Genomic DNA, 21,657 nt, shown 5'->3' on the forward strand with positions numbered 1-21,657 from the left:
GAAGGACTGGATATTAGAAGAAAAAGAATCAGGCCCAACTCCTGTTCTTTCACATACATTCTCCAAGGTTATACCACATCACTCCCAATAAACCACATTTGTAAGGTGATATAAGGATGGTAGCCTGGGAGCTTCTTGAAAAGTAATGGGCTCTTTACTGCTTTTGGAGATTCTACTCCATCATTCTCAAGGGGTGCATCGCATCAAGATTAATACTCCTTGATTTTGCTACTCCTTTGGTCGAAATCCTTTTTTGGCTACTTATTTTTTCTGAAATAAAACTTAAAAAGTTAGGCTTGCACTCAGGGAGCACAATACCTCTCTGCCTTTTGTCAACATTTTATATTATATTTCCCTGTCATATTGTAGAGAAATAGGACTAATTCCCATCCCCTGAACACATCTAAGAATTTTTTTTCTCTATTTTGTTAATACTGTTCCTAGCTTTAGTTTTTAAAAAATCCTACTCATTCTCCCTGATTCAGCTTTATTTTTACTTCTTTGATTCCATCTTCAGTATCACTTCCCACTAACCTTTTTTCCATTTTTTTTTTTTTTGCATTATACTTTCTTTTTAAATTAAATTAATTTTTTTTCTTATAGCTTTTTATTTGCAAAACATATGCGTGGGTAATTTTTTCAACATTGACTCTTGCAAAACCTTCTGTTTTAAATTTTCCTCTCCCACCCCCCCACAGATGTCAGGTAGTTCAGTACATGTTAAATATGTTCAAATATATGTTATCCATTATATGTATACATATTTATACAGTTATCTTGCTGCGCACACACACACACACACACACACACACACACACACACACAAATCAGATCTTGAAAGAAAAAAAAAAGCTGAGAAGGAAAACAAAAAGTGTGAAAATGCTGTTTTGTGGTCTATACTCAGTTCCCATAGTTCTCTCTCTGAGTGTACATGGCTCTTTTCATTACTGAACAATTGGAAGAAGGGAGCCATGTCCAACAGAATTTATCATCTTATAGTCTTGTTACTGTGTATAATGATCTCGTGGTTCTGTTCATTTCACTTAGCATCAGTTCATGTAAGTCTCTCTAGCCTCTCTGAAATCGTCCTGGTGGTCATTTCTTAAAGAACAATAATATTCCATAACATTCATATACAGTAACTTATTCAGCTATTCTCCAATTGATGGACATCCATTCAGTTTCCAGTTTCTTGTTACTACAGAAGGCCCACCACAATTTTTGCACAGATGGGTCCCTTTCTCTCCTTTAAGATTTCTTTGGGATATAAGCCCAGTAGTAACACTGCTGGGTCAAAGGGTATTGCAGTATACTTTCTACCCCTCTTATGTTTTTACTCTTTTTCTGGACAAAAGTTATTCTGAATTGTATATTTGTGTATCATTTACCTGCGTGTAAGCTCTACCAGGGCAGGGATCCTGTCTTGCTATTTTTCTATGTTCCTCAGCATTTAACACAATGTACTGTGCGTAATTAGGTGCTCTGTAAATGTTTTTTAATAAATTGAGATATATTTATTGGGATAGTAGAGAAGTGTGGCAAAATCACATGTTATAATAAGCCTTTGAAAAAAGCTCTTTAAATAAAAATGTTATTTTAATAGAACAACAGAATAATAGAAATAGGTGTATTATTTTATATTTTCTATGTAATAAATCTTATATGTAAATTGGGAGAAATGTGGACTAGATGAAAATAGAGTTCACTGAATTCTCTTAGCTATTAATCCTTTGTGCTCTGTGGCCGGATGATAACCAGAGAGTTAATTCTGTTGTACTTTGTGTTGGTCAGACTATTTCTATAGTATTCCATTTTTGGTGTATTTTAAAAAGGAATTTTTTCAGTAGACAAATTAAAATACATCCAGAGGAAAGTAAGCCAAATAAGCATCATGGTTAGATTGCACTTCTTGTGAGATCTCTTGTCTTTCTCATTCTGTTTTTTGTTTGTTTGTTTGTTTGTTTTGTTTTTTGTATGCTCATTTGAAAAAAAAACTATCAGTTGGTTATAACTTTACCTTTCTCTTTTACTTTTGTTTTCCTTCATTTATCTATTTGCAAAGCTTCCTTGGACAGACATTTTGCTTACTTGTTCTTTGTGACTTGAAGTTTTAAGTAATTATTCTTATGATTGTACAGTGTCTAGCACTTAGTAGACAATAAACATTTGACTTCCTGATTCATCTAACCAATTGTAATCAATTCCTAATATCTTTTGTCTTACTATTTCAATTCACTCCTACTTCTGATTCCAAAATAATCTTTTATGTATAGAAATGCAAATTGGCATAGTAGGAGAGCTATATTTGGAAGAATTTGGAAGTCTGTTACTTTGACAAATACTACATTTGTAATCCTGGGTAGGCCATTTAACTTTTTAGTGCTTCCCTGCTTGTCTCAATTCTTCATCTATAAAATGAGTTGTAGAAGGGAAACTGCAAACAACTCAGTATTTTTGCCAAGAAAACCCAAATAGAGTCATCAGGATTCGAACCCAATTGAAACAAAAATGTATCACTGAATAGAAGAGTATGTGTTGAGGAGTAAGGTATGAGAGCAATGGAAAAGTAGGAGGGGTAGTACCACACAAAGCATTTTGTATTTGTATTGATCATAGAGGCAATAGGAAGCTACTGGAGTTTTTTGAGTTTGGGTGGGGATAGGATGGGAGAAATAAAGGTCAGACCATGTTTGTAGGAAAATCACTTTGGTGATTGATTTGAGGCTGATAGTCCTCAAAGAGATGGGAGTACCAGATCTTTTTTGTCTTCTGAGGAACCTATTGATGTGCCAAAAAGCAATAGTTAGAACCAAACATGAACTGAGCACCCACTGAATTGTGAGAGGTTAAGAAGTGAAAGCATAGAAAATAGAGGTACCTGTTGTTATATTTAATCTTTTCAAGGAGTTTAATTACAAAGGCAGAATTGTTAGCATGGATCAAATTAGAATTTTTTGAGGATGAAGAAGACATGTTTATAGGCATTAGGGAAGGAACTAGTAGAGAGGGAGAGATTGAAAATAAATGAAATAATAAATGAAAATAAAAGAAAGAGGGCAGTATATCAGAGAAGACAGGATGGAATGAGATTGCTTGTAAAGGCAGAAAGGTGGGCCTTGGTAAGGAGTAAGGCTGTCTTTACCATGTGAGGCAGATGAATAAGGAGATAGTGGCAGAAGGCATCTGAGTGACAGGAAGTGAAGAAGAAAGGAGAAAGATCTCATGGCAAAATGGTTCAGTTTTTTTTTCCCCCTGTAAAGTAAGAGGAGAAAATGGGGATCATCCTAGATTGGCCCTTTTTCTCTCCCTGTAAAATAGTAGTCAAGGTTCTCAGCTCTCATAAGAGGGAGGTGGAGGAGGAGCCATTGAAACATTTGGGGAATGAAAATGTTTGGAAAAGCTGCTTTTTAGAGTGGGATAAATGAGTTGGTAAGACTGGTTTAAGGATTACCTAGTAAAAGTGAAGCCTAGTTAAGTTAAGTGTAAATTTTTAGTGGACCCAATCAGAATGGTTACATGATTTTCTTTTATTCAACAGCATGTATATAAGAATGAAGTAGCAGATGGTGGGAGTCATACAAATCTGAGACTTGACAGAGTACATTTTTTTTTTTTTTTCTGAGGCAATTGGGGTTAAGTGATTTGCCCAGGGTCACACAGCTAGGAGGTGTTAAGTGTCTGAGGTCAGATTTGAACTCAGGTCCTCCTGACTTCAGGGCTGGTGCTCTATCCACTGTGCCACCTAGCTGCCCAGACAGATTACATTCTTTATTAATATCAAGATAAAACAGAACCTATCCCAAGTCTTGTTCAGTTAGACTCTTTCAATGATACCTGGTAATAGAGCTCAGAAGGAACAAATATATAATCTCCCTATAAGTGTAAAGTAAGCATTTTATCCTTGTGTATCCTTTTATAAAGTAGTTTGTCCTTATTCAGTTATCTTTGCTGCTTCATATTTACCTTCATAATTCCTGTGGTCTTTTCATTAGGAATGTTTTTGGATTCTGTATTTTCATTAAAAGTCCATTTTACCCCCTGAAGCCTTAAATTCATTTTAGCTGGTAAGTTATTCTTGTGTTATAAACTCTTATCTTTTGCCTTCTGGCAAAATTTTCTAAGTTTCCTGTTCCTTTATTGTAATGGCTGCTAAATAGTGTGTGACTGTGGCTTCTTAGTACTTGAATTCATTCTTTCCACTGGTTTTGCAGTATTTTCTTTAACCTGAAAGCTCTTCTCATATTGGGGAAGGGAGCGGTCAGTAGCAGATAGGGTGAAAAGAGAATAAATGGGGGAAATACAATTAGCAATAGTAAATGTAAAAAAAAAATTGAAGCAAGTTTCTCTGCTGGAATATTATTGTTCTCTGGAAAATAATGAGCAAGATGCTCTCAGGGGAAAAAAAATCCTAGAAAATTCTTCAAGAACAAAGTGAAATATACTGTATACAAAATACCATATTCTGTGATAACCAGATATAAGTGACTTTGTTTTTCTCAATAGTACAGTCATCTATACGTACTTTGAAAGACTTATGATGAAAAATCATATCCCTATCCTTTTGGGTTGGCACAAAGATAGTTGCGTGACGGCACAGAGTTCCTTGTAAAAGGAATTTATAGGCCCCAAAACCCAGATTGATGAAAAGGTTTATTGTAGGGATTTGGAAGTAAAGTTAAAGGTAGAAAGACGCCAGGGCTAGAGATGGTCGCTGAATGGACAGGAACCCTTATGTGGCCTTACAAAGGCCATGTTTGGGGGGAAGGGCTCCTGCAAAGAGAGAGCTCCAGTTTGGCTCTTTTATACCTAAAGGGACTTGTGGGTGATGTCCAAATTTTTTTTAAAATGAATTTGTCTTAACTGTTTGAGGGGGGAAATGATGGGGGTTGAAGTCCCTTTAAGCTAGGATCTTTTGATTCACAAATCCTGGTCCCCCAGCCCTCACTGGATCTGAGCCAAATTTGGGGCAGTGTCCCTCATTTGAGGCAAGGCTGAAGATTTTCTCCAAAGATCTTCAGAGTAGTGGGGTCCCCTCTTCTTGTCCCCCCCCTCAAACCATCACCTCCAGATGCATGTGGGAAAAGGGGCAATGATCTCCTTTTAACTGCTTCGAGCTCCATGGGTCGTAGAGATTTGGGATTTCATGCCAGGAGGTGAGGCATGAGGTGTGGAGGATGGCAGCAGGGCATCCAGGGAGTATCCTGGTCAGTTGTCCCCAGTCAGTTGTCCAGTCAATGTTCTCCAGGCTGGAGGGCGGCTGAGAATCCAAAGTTTGAAGCCTAGAGCAAGCAGATCTTGGGAACAGATTAAAAATGGGGTGTCATCTAGGGTGGAGATGGTGACATTCAGGGGAATGGGCCTTTAACAAGAAATGCAACAGGTCCCTTCTGTGGGCTGCTTGTCTGATGGCCCATCTAACTATCAAAGAGAAATAGGAGAAAATGCTGAGAGAAAAGATTATTTGTAGCCTAGCCCTTTCACTCTAATTGCTCTTGGGGTTGGGAATTAAAGGGTGTGGACTCAGAAGTCAGGGGAGGCAAGAGGCCTTAATATCTAGTAGATTTAATGAGCTCTTTTGTGAGGCAGGGTCTAGGAATGGGTGTCAGGGTTGCAGATCAAGATAAGAATGCAGTTTAAGGTCTTGGAAATGTTGGAAAAATTGTGCTGTTTTTCTTGAAAAAAAAAGAGAGTTGGTTCCTCAATAAGCAAAGATCCTGAATCTTTTCCTTCCTAGTTTTCCCTACTCTTTATGGGGGAGGGGTGAAAGAAGTCAGGGTGCACAGTATCAGCATAGCCTACCCAGCTTACCGGCCCCTGAGCTGTTCGGGCTGTCCTAAGATAAAGGGAAACAGGGCCAGACCCCAAATTCCTACCAGGGAGCAGGATGCTGGGGGGGGGGCAGTTCAGTCCCTGTGTTGCAGTTTTTCTAGTTTCCCTCCTGCTCGAACTCAGGACAGAGATTGGGGTCTCCTCAGGCAGTTTCCTACAGGAGTCTAAGTCTGGGAGAGATTTAAAAAAAAAAAAAAAAAAAAAAGCACATCTGCTCCAAGTGTTTCTTTCAGGAGGCAGAAGTTGACCTTAGAAGAGAAGAACTGAGAGTCTCAGGTTAGCGAGATAAAGGGAAACCAACAGGTGTTAGAAATCAGTTTTGGTCTTACAGACAGATCTCTATTAATTGTCCAGTAACAGACAGATGACCAGGCTAAATACTTATTTGCCCAAGCATTTAGGATACAATGATTACATATAATCAGGCTGGAAACAGCAAGATATGGCATAATTGAACTGCATTAACAATTTCTATTGACTGTTGCTCTGATCTTAAACATCAGTTACAGGAGGAAAAAAAATGCAAGAACATAAATTCTAAACAAATATTTATCATAACCTTATATTGATAGCAGTAAGGAATTTGTCCCAATAAGTTCATAACTTAAACAATTATCATATCCAAGTAGATGTTTCACAAGTGAACATTATTCATACAAATCAGTTTGCTTTTAAAATACCCAATATCCCTAATTGAATATTATCCTTAACAGAAACATTTTCAAAAGGACAAGTAAAAAAAACTTATTATTTTAGAGGCTCTGACCCAATACAATGCAATCTATTTAAACTTATACAGAATGTCCAGTTCCACATAAGAGAATTCAAGAAGTTAGCAGTTAAACTTTTAAACTTGGGTTAAGTTTGAATTTTATTGCTCTTTCCCAACCTCTTTTACTTCAAAAGGAGTTAGCTTTAGTGGGTGTGTCTCCTAGCAGCAAAGGAAGCCCTTTCAAGGTGGGTGGAGATAGATTAGTAAATCTGTTCAGTGGAGTTTATTGAGAGGCAGTAACCTGACCCCAACTCTGTAGCTTTTGTTCTCTTTAGGCACCCCTAAGAGAGAGAGAGATGTGACAAAAACTTTTAATTTTTGTCTCTCTTATTTCTCCAGAGCTTTGCCATGACATCTCAATGTGCAAATGCTTAGTTTGAGTGTTGAGTTCCAGACAGCATCAATCAAGTCCCTGGAAATTGAGCTGTCCACCTTGATATAGAGGGTGGGGGGGTTTATGTTACCTTATGAACAATAAATCAGTAGACTGAAAAAGAGGCAAGAGCAATCAAACTATTGGAGTAGGTTTCTAGAGAGATGAAATAATCAGTGGAGACAGCATCTTGATAAGAGATTCCCATAGCCTAGGATGGGAGAGGCATTCTGCTATTCTAAGCCTAATACTCTTATCAGGTCTAATAATAAGGAGGCCAGTAAGGTTTTTCAGAACAGAGAAGCAGGAGAACTGAGGCATGGCTGAGTCAGGATAATTAGGGAAACTGAGTTAGGACAAAAATAAATAAACCAGACTAAAACTATAAAAAATACAAGGATTTATGGCAAGAACCAGTTTCTCCCCGATAACCTCAGAAATATTAGCATCAAACAGCACTCAATCAAGGAGACACATAAGCCTCCCTATTCGAATCTCTGCAGTTGGGGGGCATCTCAGCCAGAGATGGACAGTCTTTAGATCTGTGGTCATTTGTGCATTTAACTCAGCCTCTGTTGAGTAGCAGTGCTCAAGGTAGTCCTGCTGCCCTAAGAGGGACACCCCACAACTATCAGGGGGTCCAAGAGACGGAAGAAATGGGGTTTTGAGTAACCCCACTTTCCCTTTCTCTCTGGAATAGGAGCTGTTAGTAGGAGACAGATTTCTGAGTAAATTATGCAATTAGACCAAGACAGGCCACCCCAAACCATTAGAGTTCTGATATCGAAATGCTGAAATAGTAATTAAGGAACTGGGGTAACAGGGGTAGAAAACAGATCAGAGAGACTGTCAGTCCTTGGACAGGTGTCTGATTTTTGGTTGTTTCTAAAGAATAATCCCAAAGACTGAATAAGGGATTTCAAAGTTAAAACATAACCCAGCCAGTCATTGTCTAGTAAATTTTAAGCAAAGAGTAAAATAGTTTCCAATTCAGCCTGAACTTAATGAAATAATACATCAGTCTTTCCCAATTTCCTGGCCAGCTGTAATGAGTTTCTTTCCTCCCCTGTTTACAGAAATTATCAGATCATACATAACAGATTGTTAAGTTTCCTGAAACAGCAATAGTTAAAACAGTTTTATACAGCAATAGTTAAACAGTTTTAGCAAATCCCCCAGTTTTAACGAGTCTTAAAAGATAGATCAATTAATTTAAAGGTGGGTCTACCTCAGAACCTTTTACAAAGCTAAGCCTCTCTGCAGAAGGTGGGTGTGGAAAAATTCCACGTGGCCCTTCCCCACTCCATTTCCAAGAGGCAGGGAGGGAGGGGAAGGCAGCTCAAAATGCTTAGCTGAGAACAGTGGGTCAGGTGAAAAACAAAAGATACTACCCCACCCATCCTTTAGTGCGTTGGGTGTGGGGTGTTGAAGCATTTAGAAAAGTCAGACCCTAATTGGAGATACTGGATTCCTGAAAAGAAAGTTTTGGGGGTTGGGTGAGAGGAGAGAGAGAGAGAGAGATTGAGATTGATTGATTGAGATTGGAATTAAGGTGTTAATTAAGCCATTTTCTAAGAGGCAGATTAAAGGAGAATCTATTTCTATTCTATAGTCCCTGGGCTTCATGGACTGAAATGCCAGAGAAGTTGAGGCAAGAAAGAGATCAATTTAAGGAAACTGAGGCAGTAAAAGACAGTAAAAGAGAATTGTAGGACATCAGAACAGAGAAAGATTATAGAGATGCGCCAAATTAAAGGTAGTTAAGGAGGTTTTTTTTTTTTAATAGTTTCAGTTTTTCCCTTTTAACTCATCTCCCTCCTGCAGTCAGGGAATGAGGGGGAAAAAAAGAGAAGATTAAAAAAAACAAAAGAAACTATCCTCACTCTCTTAACAATTAATTTGCCTTGATTCGGAATTTTGTTCCCCAGCCAATATTACAAAGGTTTCCTTTCTGAAGTTACAGCATTGGCAAAGCTGCGCTTCAGAAGAGAAACTCCTAATTGCTGGCAGCAACTCCCCCTGCCAGCAATCGAGAATGCCAATCGAGAAAAATAGGAGCTAAGTTCACTAGGAGCTCCTGCACTGAGAGAGAAGTCAGGAATTCCCACCTGCAAGGTAACTGAGACAGAGAAAGGGCTGAGCAAATGTCTAGACTTTATCTTTCCGAGAGCAGGTGAGTGTGCCCTGAGGTTTAAGGGGAAAAAAGTGAGCAGTTTAAATTCTCTGTCTTTGTAGACAGCCTACTGATCATGGAAAGGTGTATTTTTTTTTTCTTTTTAAGGCTGCTACAGTGAAAAGCTGTGTGGAGCAAACTAGTTCTAATGGGAAACTTTTCTAGAGATCTTGAAAAGATTGAGTCCTCAATCTCCCCACTGTACCCCAAGAAGAGGACAGTTTGGGAGCATTTAAATGGCAGGTTGCCAAGCCACATGGGAGAGGTTGGAAAAGGGAGAGGATGGAGGAAGGGAGAGATGTTATCTTACCCAGTGCTTCTCTGGTGGCGATGATGAGGGCTCATGCAGTCGGTAGAGACGCATCTCCAAGTTCACTCCAATCCAAAGACCTTTCTCCTTGTGACTACAGCCTGACCACTACAGTGGAGTGTGAGAGGGGCTCAAACACAGATTTCTCCCCCAGAACAGATCAAGGAAACTGCTGGCCTGGGACCCCTGAGAGGGATGGGGTCCTCAGAATGGCCACATGATGGGGGGGAGAGTGAAAAAGAGACACTTTCTCTACTGTCTCAGCATTCTGACCTGAGGGCCGGCTTTCTGGTGAAAGAAAAAGGATTAGAAATGCCTTGAGATGCAAAAGAAGGTCTTTTGTTTCTGGAAGCAGCCTTCTCCAAACCTAGCATCTGCTAAGGAAGGATTTTAGAGTCAGACATACCTAGATTGTGGACAGGTAAAAGGGTTTAGTTTTCTAACTTCTTGCAGCTTCTTTCTTATCTCAGACAGAGAGTGAGATAAAAAGAAACCTTTTGTCAATTTGCAGCAATTCGTAAGGAATTGTGCCCAAGCTAGGTAAAGCTCTAATGACCCAAGTCTGAAGTGGCTTGGATGTTCACTGCAAGTCAGGAAAAGAAAAAAAAAAGTCTTTTACCTCATCCAGAATTCCGGATTCCCTGGTAGGAACACAGATTTCTTGGAAGAATACTGTGTGAGCAGCTGAGAACCCAGATTGGTTCTGAGAACCTGAAAAGGTTAAGATTAGTTTTTGGGGTCCCCGTACAGGCCACCACATGATGAGAGTTATGGAAGGAGAACCCCCTTTTGGGTCAGTGCAAAGATAGTTGCGTGACGGCGCAGAGTCCCTGTAAAAGGAATTTACTGGCCCCAAAATCTAGATTGATAAAAAGATTTATTGTAGGGATTTGGAAGTAAAGTTAAAAGTAGAAAGACGCCAGGGCCAGAGGTGGTCTCTGGGTGGACAGGAATCCTTACATGGCCTGAAGGATACCATGTTTGGGGGGGAAGGGCTCCTGCAAAGAGAGAGAGCTCCAGTTTGGCTCTTTCATACCTAAAAGGACTTGTGGGTGGTGTCCCAATTTGGCTCAGATCCAGCGGGGGCTGGGGGAATCAAAAGATCCTAGCTTAAAGGGACCTCAACCCCCAACAAAATCTGTATTGAAGCTTTCAGCATGTTTCTACCTGAGAATGCCATCCTTGTGTACAGGTTCCCCTCATCATCCCTTCTTGGATCTATGACCTGGTACTGGTTGTTATCACAGTATACTAATAGGAGTGTAGGAATTTGGCCACATGGTTTCCTGCTACTGCTTGGCTTAGCTCCCTTTATCTTACCTTTCCAGCTTTTATCTTATAATAATTGCCTCCTTGCACTCTGATCCAGTTAAGCTAGATACTTTTCTACTGCCACAAATGTCCTCTATGTTCTCAATTTTCTTTTACCTCATATTTTCTCCTATGTTTGTAATGTGTCCCCTTGCTTTCTTTTTTTAAAAAATAATTTTGTATTCATATTCTCTGCAAAATTTTTATTGATTCTCTCCCTGTTAACAATGTCTCATGTTGTACTTTATGTAGCACAATTGAGAGAGACCTCAGATGCTACCTAATTCAATCTGTATAAGAAGTCTTTCAGCAGTGATTAATAGTCAACCATCATTTGCTGGAAAACTAACCCACCCACTACCAACCAGAATAGTCTATTTCCCTTTTGAATAGCTCTGACAGTTAATGAAGTCTTTCCTTACATGAACAGAAATCTGAATCTTCACAACCATCCATTACTTTTACTTTTAGTTCAGTCCTCTTGTGCCAAGCAGAACCAGTGTCCCACTTCACATAGCTCTTGGCACACACTTGACCGCCTCATGTTTTCTCTTTTCCAAAAGAAACATCAGCAGTCCCTTCAACTCTTTTTTTGACATATTCTTTAACTGTAATACCCTGCAATTCTTAAATTCACTTATGTAACATAATTTTAATAGACATTGAAGTCAAAGATACTGGTTTTATGTGAATTTTGTATTTGTTCCAGAGCCTAGCAATACACAATAGAAATTTAATAAATATTGTTTGGAGAGGTTTCCATTTGTGTCAGTGGTAGAAGTGCATACTGATGAAATCATGAATCTTTAAAAAAATATATCAAGATTTGCCCATAGTGGAAAATTTAGTAATAAAATATATTTTATAGTTAATTTTCAGTATATGTAAATATTTTTAATTACTTTTTTAAAATATGCTTTTAGGAGCTGTGGCCCTTAAGAATCTTGAAATTAAAGAAAATGCATTGGTAAGTTTTGAATATATAGCACTAAGAAAGTTTTAATGAATTTACTTATAAGCATGAATCTTATTGACACTTTACTATTAGATTCTTGTGGGTTGAAAATATAATTCTGTTAAAAAAACCTTCAGAATTAGAAAAAGTATTCCGATATAGATAGCCTTTATCAGTTCTTTTGGTAAAATTTTTGTTTTTTTTTTGTTAAAGCTTTTCATTTTCAAAACATATGCATAGATAATTTTCAACATTAACCCTTGCAAAATCTTGTGTTCTAATTTTTTTCCCTCCCTCTTTTTCCCCTCCACCCCCTCACCTAAATGGCAAGTAATTCTATATGTGTCAAACGTGCAGTTCTTCTATACTTATTTCCATAGAATTTTTTTCTTACCTACTTTTAAAACAACTTGATTTTAGAAGTTTATTCCTAATACTTATGAAATCACAAGACCAAGAAAAATGAGAAGTGAATCTGAAAGGGAGTAAGTAGGTAAACCTTTTGAAGAGTTGATGTGTGTCTGGTCCTGAAAAAAGCAACTCACATCTTATATATTTAGTAAATAAAGTATGAACTTTACTTTTTGCCCATTTAATTTTTGGAGATAATTTTTGGAGTTTCAGCAAGGTATGGTATAATAAAAAGGCAATTGTACTTGGAATTAGAGGATCAGTATTCAAATCACACCCTGCTACTTGGTACTGGTGTGATCATGGACAAGTTACTTAAACTCTCTGGACCTCCATTTCTTTATCTTTTAAATTGAAGGCTTTGGACTAAGTGGCCTTTAAGGTCTCTTTTAATTCTAAATTTATAATCTTAGTACTTTGTACTTTATTCCATAGTTATTATGCTTAAATTGAATGAAAGAAGAGGAGACTTTGTAAAAGAACCTTTAGGGAGATCCATTTGTTAAATCCTCTTGTTGTACAAATAACCAATATATTTTTGGCAAATTTAAACTTAAACTTTTTTTTTCTTTTTTCTGAGGCTGAGGTTAAGTGATTTGCCCAGGATCACACAGCTAGGAAGTGTTAAGTTTCTGAGATCATATTTGAACTCGGATCCTCCTGAATTCAAGGCTGGTGCTCTATCCACTGCGCCACCTAGCTGCCCCAAACTTAAACTTTAAATTTTAAATTTAGTTAATTTGATATTTATCTCCATTATATCAAGTTTACTTAAAATGGTGTCATCTTTATAGGATGTCATGTTAAGATTATAGTTCTTTTGGATTGCCTTCAGAGGTAGGAATCTGTCAGAAATACTATAGAGAAAGGCTCTTGTTTGTAGGAGCCTAGATAACCAGGTGGCCTCTAAGTGTCTTCCAATTCTAAATACTGTGTTTGCTCAGTTCACAGAGACTTTCCTGTCATTCTGCTATTATAATTGAATTGTAGGGATTTGGGGAATCAATATTCCCAAACAATTACACTATTACAAGGAAGTCTAGTTTTTCCCATTGGATTTTGAAAAACTGGGAATAGATTCATTGTGTGGGATTGAAGTAGCACAAATAGAAGATAAATGTGAAAGTAGACTGCATCTTTTGTGTCATTACTAACTGTATAATTGTTACGAATAAAATTTTGAATTCTCCAAACGTGTAGTAAAACCGCAGGATGAGTGAAACAATTAAACCCTTAATACGCTTAGCAGAACTGAGTATAAAAACTCCATATGAGTTTACACACTGATACAGAAGGGAAAACAAGTTTTTATACTCTTGAGATCAGTCCTCTTCCTACCTTCAGAGTTCTGGTTGGCCTGAGCCCTTCCTCATCCACTCCCTTATGTATAGTTCCTAGATGTGTCCCCTTCCCTAGTTCAAAAATGCTGACTATCTGTTCTCAGGTGTGTCAGATAATATTCAATGAGCCTATTAAGCAGGTTCATTGAAGAAAAGCCTTGTCTAGGTCATTGACCCTGGCTAGTTTAGGCCAGTTTCTAGCCTAGCCTCCTTTATCAGGACTTTGTGGTTAGGCTACCACTTTAAAATATTTTGAAAAATGATTCTTCTGAAAGCTACTTGGTTATTAGTGCTTATTATCTTATATTACCTTGAAACGTGCAACATTTTATAGAATTCTGACTTCGCGATTTCTCAACAATATTCAAGTGGTGCTCCAAAGAATAAAAAGCTGGATTTTCTTTCATTTCTTTAGCAATTTCTTCATGTTAGGGAAGGAAAGGTGATTTTTGTATTATCCTTGACCTGTGAGGTTCTCTGGGTTTCTCTTCTAAACACTAATATGCCATTATTAAATTTAGCATCAAAAGTCCATCTCAACAGGATTGCTTATATAGTAAAATAAAACAAAGCATTAATTCAGACAAAGTAGGGGCAAGGGAGGTCTATGCAATCAAGGTACTTTAAAGCTGGTTTTTAAAAATTTCTAACTGGTTTCACCACATAAAGCAATAATTTAAAATTACAAATATAGGATGTTGAAAAAGTTTTAGAGCAGTTTTAAGCATCTTAAAAGTGTACTATAATTTTTGGGATACTTTGTATTATGAGGTAGAGGTTCTGTCTTTAATGACCAGGTAAAATTAGTAATTGTTGGCAATTTTTGGTATGCTAGTTTATTTTCTTACACTGTTTAATGTTCCTTATACTCCTGTTTACTCTGTAAATACTCTTAACAAATGTTTTTATTTGCATATTTTTAAAAAAGCAAACTTTAGTCTAGGCTAAAGTATAATAATTAGGAATTGTTTAAATAGATTGTTTATGTTAGGCCCTGGATACCAGGCCATATGCCCCTAGTCCCTTTTTCATTTGTGCAATTAGACTTGGGAAAATTGAATTTTAAAAGAAAACTCTAAACCTTGAGGCTCTGACTCCTTTTCACATACCATTTCGACCCAATGAAGGATAAAAAAGAAAAACAGTCTCCATGTGCTTGCCTCTCTGACTTCATCCCTGTCCAAAAACTACCCTGGGAATAAAATTTTTGTCAAGGACAAACACACTAGGTTATGCTATCTAGCTTTCTTCCCTTTTCTGACAGGGCCTAAGTCACAAGCCTCAAGTTGTTAATACTAAGTTAACTCCCCCCTCTTTGAAGTAAAAATAACAATTGCTGTAAAAGTTCATTGCATTCTTGGCTTCTGTATTCTACTTGCAAATCTATGTAAACTCTGTGTCTCAGTTTCTTTATACCAAATGCGTTGGAAGCATATTCCCATTTTGTCAGCTAGCTTAAACTCCACATTAAAAATTAAAATCTCTACTCATCTCAGTTTTTCTGGTATTACAAGATAGAATTTGATTTTAAAATGTTTTACTTTGTTACTTGAGCACGAATATGGCAAATAATTTCTTCATAAATTAACTGATGACCTTTCAAATCAACTTTACCTTAAAAGTAAATACTGTGGAAAATTCTACTTCACTCAAGTATGGTAATACCAGATTTATCCTTGTTTAATTTTAGATCTATTTTTTTTCAGTTTTGCTAAACTTGAGTCGTCATATTATTAATTGTATTGACAGATTGACTTTCATTTTGTCTTCCATAAACAAGTACATAATAGACACTAATAAATTAAACTCCCATTTTTGGATACTTTTTATATGAGGATACATTTAAAAGAATATATTGGTATAGACAGAATTTTCTCTCAACTGATAAATTTTAAACTTTAAAAAATGTAATATTAGTAGTAACAACACAAGCTAGTAAAACTTGGTAACACTTGTCTCTAGTAACTGGCACCAATTTGGTGAACTTCTAAGAATAGGGATTACTAGTCTGCCTAATGAGGAAAACTGACTCAGATTAATCAAGGAGCAGGTCAAAGCTTCTATGCTGATCAGTGTAGGTTTGTTAGGAAGATCTACACACACACACACACCCCAATCTATTATGTTGGTGAAATGAATTTTTCTTTTCTTCCTAGAGTGAATTGGATCTACCATTTAAAGTCAAAGCTGGACGTATAGGTAAGTTAACTTCAGTTGATAAATTTAACCAATTTTGAGAAAAAACAATGCATTTTGATACAAAGTGATATGTTTGGGGTATTGCACTAAATGATGAGATTGATATTCAGGCACCAAAGTTGGGATTCAGTCATGTGAAGAATTCACAATGGCCAAGGTAGGTTTATTTTTGAGAAGAGGTTACAGACAAAATAAAGAAATACAATAGATACCAGGAATGGTAAATGTGAAATAGAGCTGGGAGAGCTCTAAGGAAGAGAAAGACATTATGAGGCATGGGGGAAGGGTGAAGAGAGACACTCCAAGCAATGTGCCATGATGTTAAGACCATTCAAGAGAGATTCAGCAAAGATGGCATGAGCTATGAACAGATTTACAGGGGAAATTTAACTTTGGAAGTTTGACATAATTTGGATTTCTGACTGGACACACTCAACATGGGGCTATCCATGACTTCCACACAGGATTGGACTATGTGTTTGAACTGATCCCTATCGGCGTTCTTCCCTGTTTGCCTCAGGGAGTAATTTTAACAGTACTTCACGCTTTCCTTGCTAAACTTACTTAGTAACACAGGATCTCATCACAGGGATATGATGGTATAATGAATAGGGAACTGGCTTCCAAACTAGAAAGAACTCTTAGAGTCTTCTTGCAATAGTGTCTCAACTGGATAGTCTTATCCTATGAAGGAAAAAGAATTCTTCCAACACTCAAAATCTAAAATAAAAAAGCAAAGGGAGAGATGCTACAATGTTGAGCACTTTGCAGAGGAAGGATAGGTATTAGGGGCTATTTTCATCAAAGATCATAGAAAAATCAGCAGATTGATTGAGATGGGCAGTTGTTTACTTGGGGAGAAATGAGAAACTATTTGAAGAAAAAAGTCATTTCAGTGGACAAGTACTTCATAGCAAAGAAAACTAAGACAAAGTATGCTGTAGAATGAATGAATGAAAGGACATTTAAGCATTTAGACTGTGTAAGGCATCATGCTAGGTCCTGAGTATACACATAGATAAGTAAAAACATCCCCTTCACTCAGGGAACTCATTTTATGGAGGAGACAATACCATGTAGAATATTTCAGCTGTAAGCCAAATGACAAGATCAATTCTCTTACCTAGAAATGTTCTGTATACTCTTAGAGGCTAAAAGCAAAAGATATGGAAATGGTAATACATTATTTTTAATGTTATTTTCATTGATAAAATCATATCAGTTTCTGAATCTGAACTATTTAGTAGTAGTAAGTAAAACCCATGGAAGCAGTTGCCAGCCTGAATTTCTACTTGTGTTGCTTCCTATATGATGCCTCTGAGGGATGAGCTGGAATTAGGACTGATAGTCCTATATATTGGTTGGTAGCTGGTTAGCATTTGGTGGTGGTTGCAGGTTCCTTCTCCACAGTGATTTCTCCTTTCACTGATGGCAACATTCATCTAGGTGGGAAGAATACAATTCCCAAGACTATTTGGGTTGAGTGTTGGGCTATCTATAGCAGGATCTGTGAGGAAGTAAGAGTCAAGGGTGTGTGTGTGGTTTTGACTTTACTGATATATACCACCTCCCATCTCTTAGGTTACCTTGCTGCTAAATATGCTGTCTTGATTAAGGAAAGTGAACAGTAAAACAAATTCTGAAAAAATAAGGAAACAAACAAAAAAAAGATTTAAAAACTTATAGAGCAACAACAACAAGAGATGACAAATTGTAGCTTTCAAGGAAATTAACAAGTTTAATGAAGCAGAGTATTTATATTTACTCTTGTAGTTAAAACATGGTTCAAAGGAAAGAGTACTTACTGATTTAGGGTCAGAAGATCAGAACCTGTACTTACTACTTGTGTGACATTGCTTAATTTATTTAATCTCTATGGTCCTCAATTTTGTTGTTGTTGTTTTTTTCATCTGTATATTGAAAGGGTTAGAATTGAAACACAAAAATTCAAAGTCAGAAGAAAACATGGATGCACAATTTTTTTTTAAAAAGTAGAATACATAAGACTGTTACTAAACAAGAATATAGAACTTTGAAAATATAGTACACAAAGAAATAAATATTCACTTTTTAAGCTTTTATTAAGTACCTGTTCTGTGTCAGGCACTGTTCTAAGTTAGGAAGTCAAGCTTGCTTTTGAGGAGCTCACAATCTAATGGGAAAGATTAATAGGAAATAATCAACAGAAAGAGAATTAAGAAGGTTCTAATTAGATGGGCTTTCTGTAAAAGGTGGGATTTTAATTGGGACTTGGAGAAACCCAGCAAAGTTACTTGAATAAAAATTTTATTAAGTGTCAGACACTGTGATAAGTACTGAAGATACATATAAGAAAATCAAAGACAGACCCAGGTCTCAAGAGACTTATAAAGATAGAAGACAACACACAAAAGGAAGCTGAAAAACAGGAACAGTGAGGGGGTGGTATGTATGACAAAGTGTCATAGTCTATGGAGTCAAAATCAAGCAGAGCTGATAAAGGAAAATGGAGAGATACCTGGAAAATTCAGATCTAAACCCTGATGAAAGATTTGGGAAATAGTTTAGTGCCCCTCCGAACAAGGAAATGGAAAACCACTTTGCCAAGAAAACTCCATGGTATTGGCATGATATGGTCCATGGGATCATGAAGAGATTGAATAACTACAAATAAGTGTTTCACCTTCTAGTCAGGGGCAACTGAGGGAGTTTAAAAAGTATTGAGTATCAAAAACTAGGTAATTTAGCATGGTGTTAAGATTTCAAATGATCAGATTTTCTTGGATGAAGTACGATGGTCCCTGGAGACAAAACTAAGCAGACCATTGATGGAAAATGGAATGTTACCAGTGAAGCCAGAAATCTTCCAAAAGAACATAATGAAAAAATAAAAAAGAACATATTCTAAAATCTTCTACAGAAAAACCGCCCTTAAATATTAAGAATGGAAGACACTTATAACCAGATTTCAGGACTGCTGCATCAAAGAAAAATCTTGAGGAAAGCAATGGAAAATCTATGGAATTCCAAGTAAGAACAATATAGAATGGAATTATTTTGTAGTATAAAAAGTCAAAGGAAAAATTGGAATATGATATTCAGAAATGCAAAGGATCTTTTTTGGTACCTCAAAATCACACATGTTATATTGAAACATTGAAGGAAGTTATTGGAAATTCAGTAAGAGGGAAAAATTTTAATCATTTCTTCAAAAGAATATAGAGGTGGACAGGACATTTAATTTAGAAACCAACCAAGTAGCAGAAAAATAAAATATTTTCAGATAGTGAAGACTAAGAAATGAAACATTAGGGGCAGCTAAATGGTGCTGTGATTAGAGTACCAGTCCTGAAGTCAGGAGGACCTGAGTTCAAATCTGGCCTCAGACACTTAGTACTTCCTAGCTGTGTGACCCTGGGCAAGTCACTTAACCCCAGTTGCCTCAGCAAAAAAAAGAAAAAGAAATGTAACATTTAATGTCATATGTGCAGGACAAGGTATGCTCATGAAAGGGCACTGCTACATGAATATCACCCCTAGAGCCAAGAGAATGAATAGGTAGGATAAGGATCTAGCCTAGTAGGTAGGAAACCATATCTGAATTCTTAAGATCATCTTCAATAAGATAGAGTCACAGTTTTGCTACTAACTTCCTTCAGGAGACAGGAAGCAGTTGGGTATCTGTGAAAGTATAACTTAAGATAGAAAAGGGATTTAAAGGTTAAGAAAGAAAAGGATATGACATGAGAAAAAAGACAAAGAATAGACTTGTCACTCCTCATCCCCAAAGGATGGAAAAGATTTTACACTATACCCCATTATATTCGTAGAAAAATAGCATTCCTGGGAATATAGAGCATCCTAGAAGATATAAGAAATAAGGGGGTAAAAGGGAAATACTTGTTTGAAAGCACAAAATAATATCAAAACAGAAAAGTGATTGATGTAGGGGGTTGGAAGGATTAGCTGAACTTAAGAAAGAAAAAACATTTTTAAAAAAAGAATGACAGAATAACAATAAAAGTAAATCTTGTAACTTTAGATTCAACCCATTTGTAAGGAAGAATAACAAATATGATACAAATTATTTGATGTTTCTGATTTTTGTAAGTAAAAAATAGTAATGCTAGTTTAACATTTTTTTGTTTTCTGCTACTTAAGTGAAGCTATTAATCATTTTGGTGAGTTGATTTGAAGAGTCTGAGTCATTCTAAGTTATTTTGTCATGCCATCTGAAATAAGGGTAATTTTTCTCCTCTTTGCTAGTGTTTATATTATTGATTTTGTAATCACTGGTAACAGAAAGACCTGAATTCAAATTTGACCTCAGACGCTAGATTTGTGTTCTTTGCCAAGTCACTTTACCTTGCTAGATGGATAGATCACTAAGCCTGGTGTCAGGAAGACCTCAGTTCAAATATGGCTTATATACTTGGGTTATAACTAACTTCTATTTTCCTTAATCAATTGGAGAAAGAAATGACAAACGATGCTAGTGTCTTTGCCAAGAAAATCTGTGTCTGTTTGAAACAACAAATATAATGGATTGAAGAGTATATGTTGAGGAATAAGATATAAAGATACTGGAAAGTTGCATGGGGCTTGGGTAGTTTTAGGGCATAAAAGACTTTGAGAGTCAGAAGATTTTGTATTTGATCCTGGAGATGTGAAGGAGCTACTGGAGTTGATTGAGTAGGAAGGATGACATGGTTGGACTTATGCTTTAAGGAAGTTACTTGGGACTGAATTGAAGATGGACTGGAGGAAGAAGACTTGTGGCAGTAAGAGAGAAGAGTAGGGCGTATTGGAGAGGGTGGGGAAGGTGAAATTGGCAGGCTTTGAGAACAGATTGTTGGGCAGGCGATGAGGAAAAAGTGAGGAGTTGAGTATGAGAGGCTGGGCAACTAGGAAGACAGTGGTGCCCTTGACAGTATTAGGGAAGTTTGGGAATAGGGGGAGGTTTACAGGGAAAGATAAGTTCAATTTTGGATAAGCTAAATTTAAGATATCAAATGAACATGTAGGTTGAGATACTTGAAAGGCTGACTGAAGGTCAGCAAAGAGGTTAGAGCAGGTTACATAGATTTAAGAATCCTCAGGAGAGCAACAAAAGGGGAGGCAAGAAACAAGAAATTTGTCTATTATATATTGGATGTCATGCACTCTGCTAAGCAGTTAAAAAATATATCTCCTTTGATGGGCACAACAGCTTGTGAGGTAAGTGCTATCTTCATCTTACAGTTTATAAAACTTAGCCCAACAGAAGTTAAGTGACTTGCCCACCTAGCTAATTAAGTATCAGAGATGGAATTTGAACTTGGGTCTTCATGACTCCCAGATCCTTGTGCTCTCTATCCATTGTGCCATTATTGCTAGAAGAGAAGAGATCCTAGTACAGAGCCCTGTGGGACACCTATGATTTTGAGGCAGTGATCTAGTAAATGAGCATCATACAGCAAAGGAGAATGAGGAGTGATTAGATGAATAGAAAGAGAACCTGGAAAGAACAGCTTCTCCGAAACCTAGAGAGGTGAGAGGATGAAGATGAGTCATTGTCAGAGGCTTTAAGTAGTCAAGAAAAAAGGTCACTGGATCGTTAGGAGTTCACTGGTAACTTTGGGGAGAGTAGTTTTGGTTGAATAATGAAGTTAGAAAGACAAAATTTTGAGGAATAAAAAGAGTAAGAGAAGAGGAAATGGAGGAATCTATTTTAAATATGCTTCTTACAGGAGTTAAGCCACAAAGATCAGAAGAGATCTTGCATGATGGGTAGAAAGGATGGAAGAATCAAGTGAGAGTTTTTTGAGTATGGGGGAGGCATGGTCTATATGGGCATGTTTATAGATAGTAGGGAAAGAATCAGTAGAGAGGGAGAGATTAAAAAGAAGAAAAAAGCATGGGAATGACAGTGGGGACAGTCTGTTGGAGGAGATAGAATGAATGGAAAAAGAGTGTGTTGGTAAAGAGATTGTTTTTGGTAAGGAATAAGGCCATCTTTATCATGT

The 21,657-nt window shown here is 37.0% G+C and overlaps 1 protein-coding gene across 2 annotated transcripts in view; it reads left to right on the top strand.

Moving 5' to 3' along the window:
* Positions 1-21,657, top strand: part of VPS13A (vacuolar protein sorting 13 homolog A) — a 246,253-nt gene that overhangs the window by 21,209 nt on the left and 203,387 nt on the right. For both annotated transcript variants that reach the window (XM_074280102.1, XM_074280103.1), the window contains exons 2-3: positions 11,692-11,735; positions 15,631-15,673. In XM_074280102.1, the coding sequence (XP_074136203.1) occupies positions 11,692-11,735; positions 15,631-15,673 (87 nt within the window). The remainder of the gene's footprint in view (positions 1-11,691; positions 11,736-15,630; positions 15,674-21,657) is intronic.

The sequence above is a fragment of the Sminthopsis crassicaudata genome, chromosome 1 (assembly GCF_048593235.1).
Source record: "Sminthopsis crassicaudata isolate SCR6 chromosome 1, ASM4859323v1, whole genome shotgun sequence".
Taxonomy (NCBI): domain Eukaryota; kingdom Metazoa; phylum Chordata; class Mammalia; order Dasyuromorphia; family Dasyuridae; genus Sminthopsis; species Sminthopsis crassicaudata.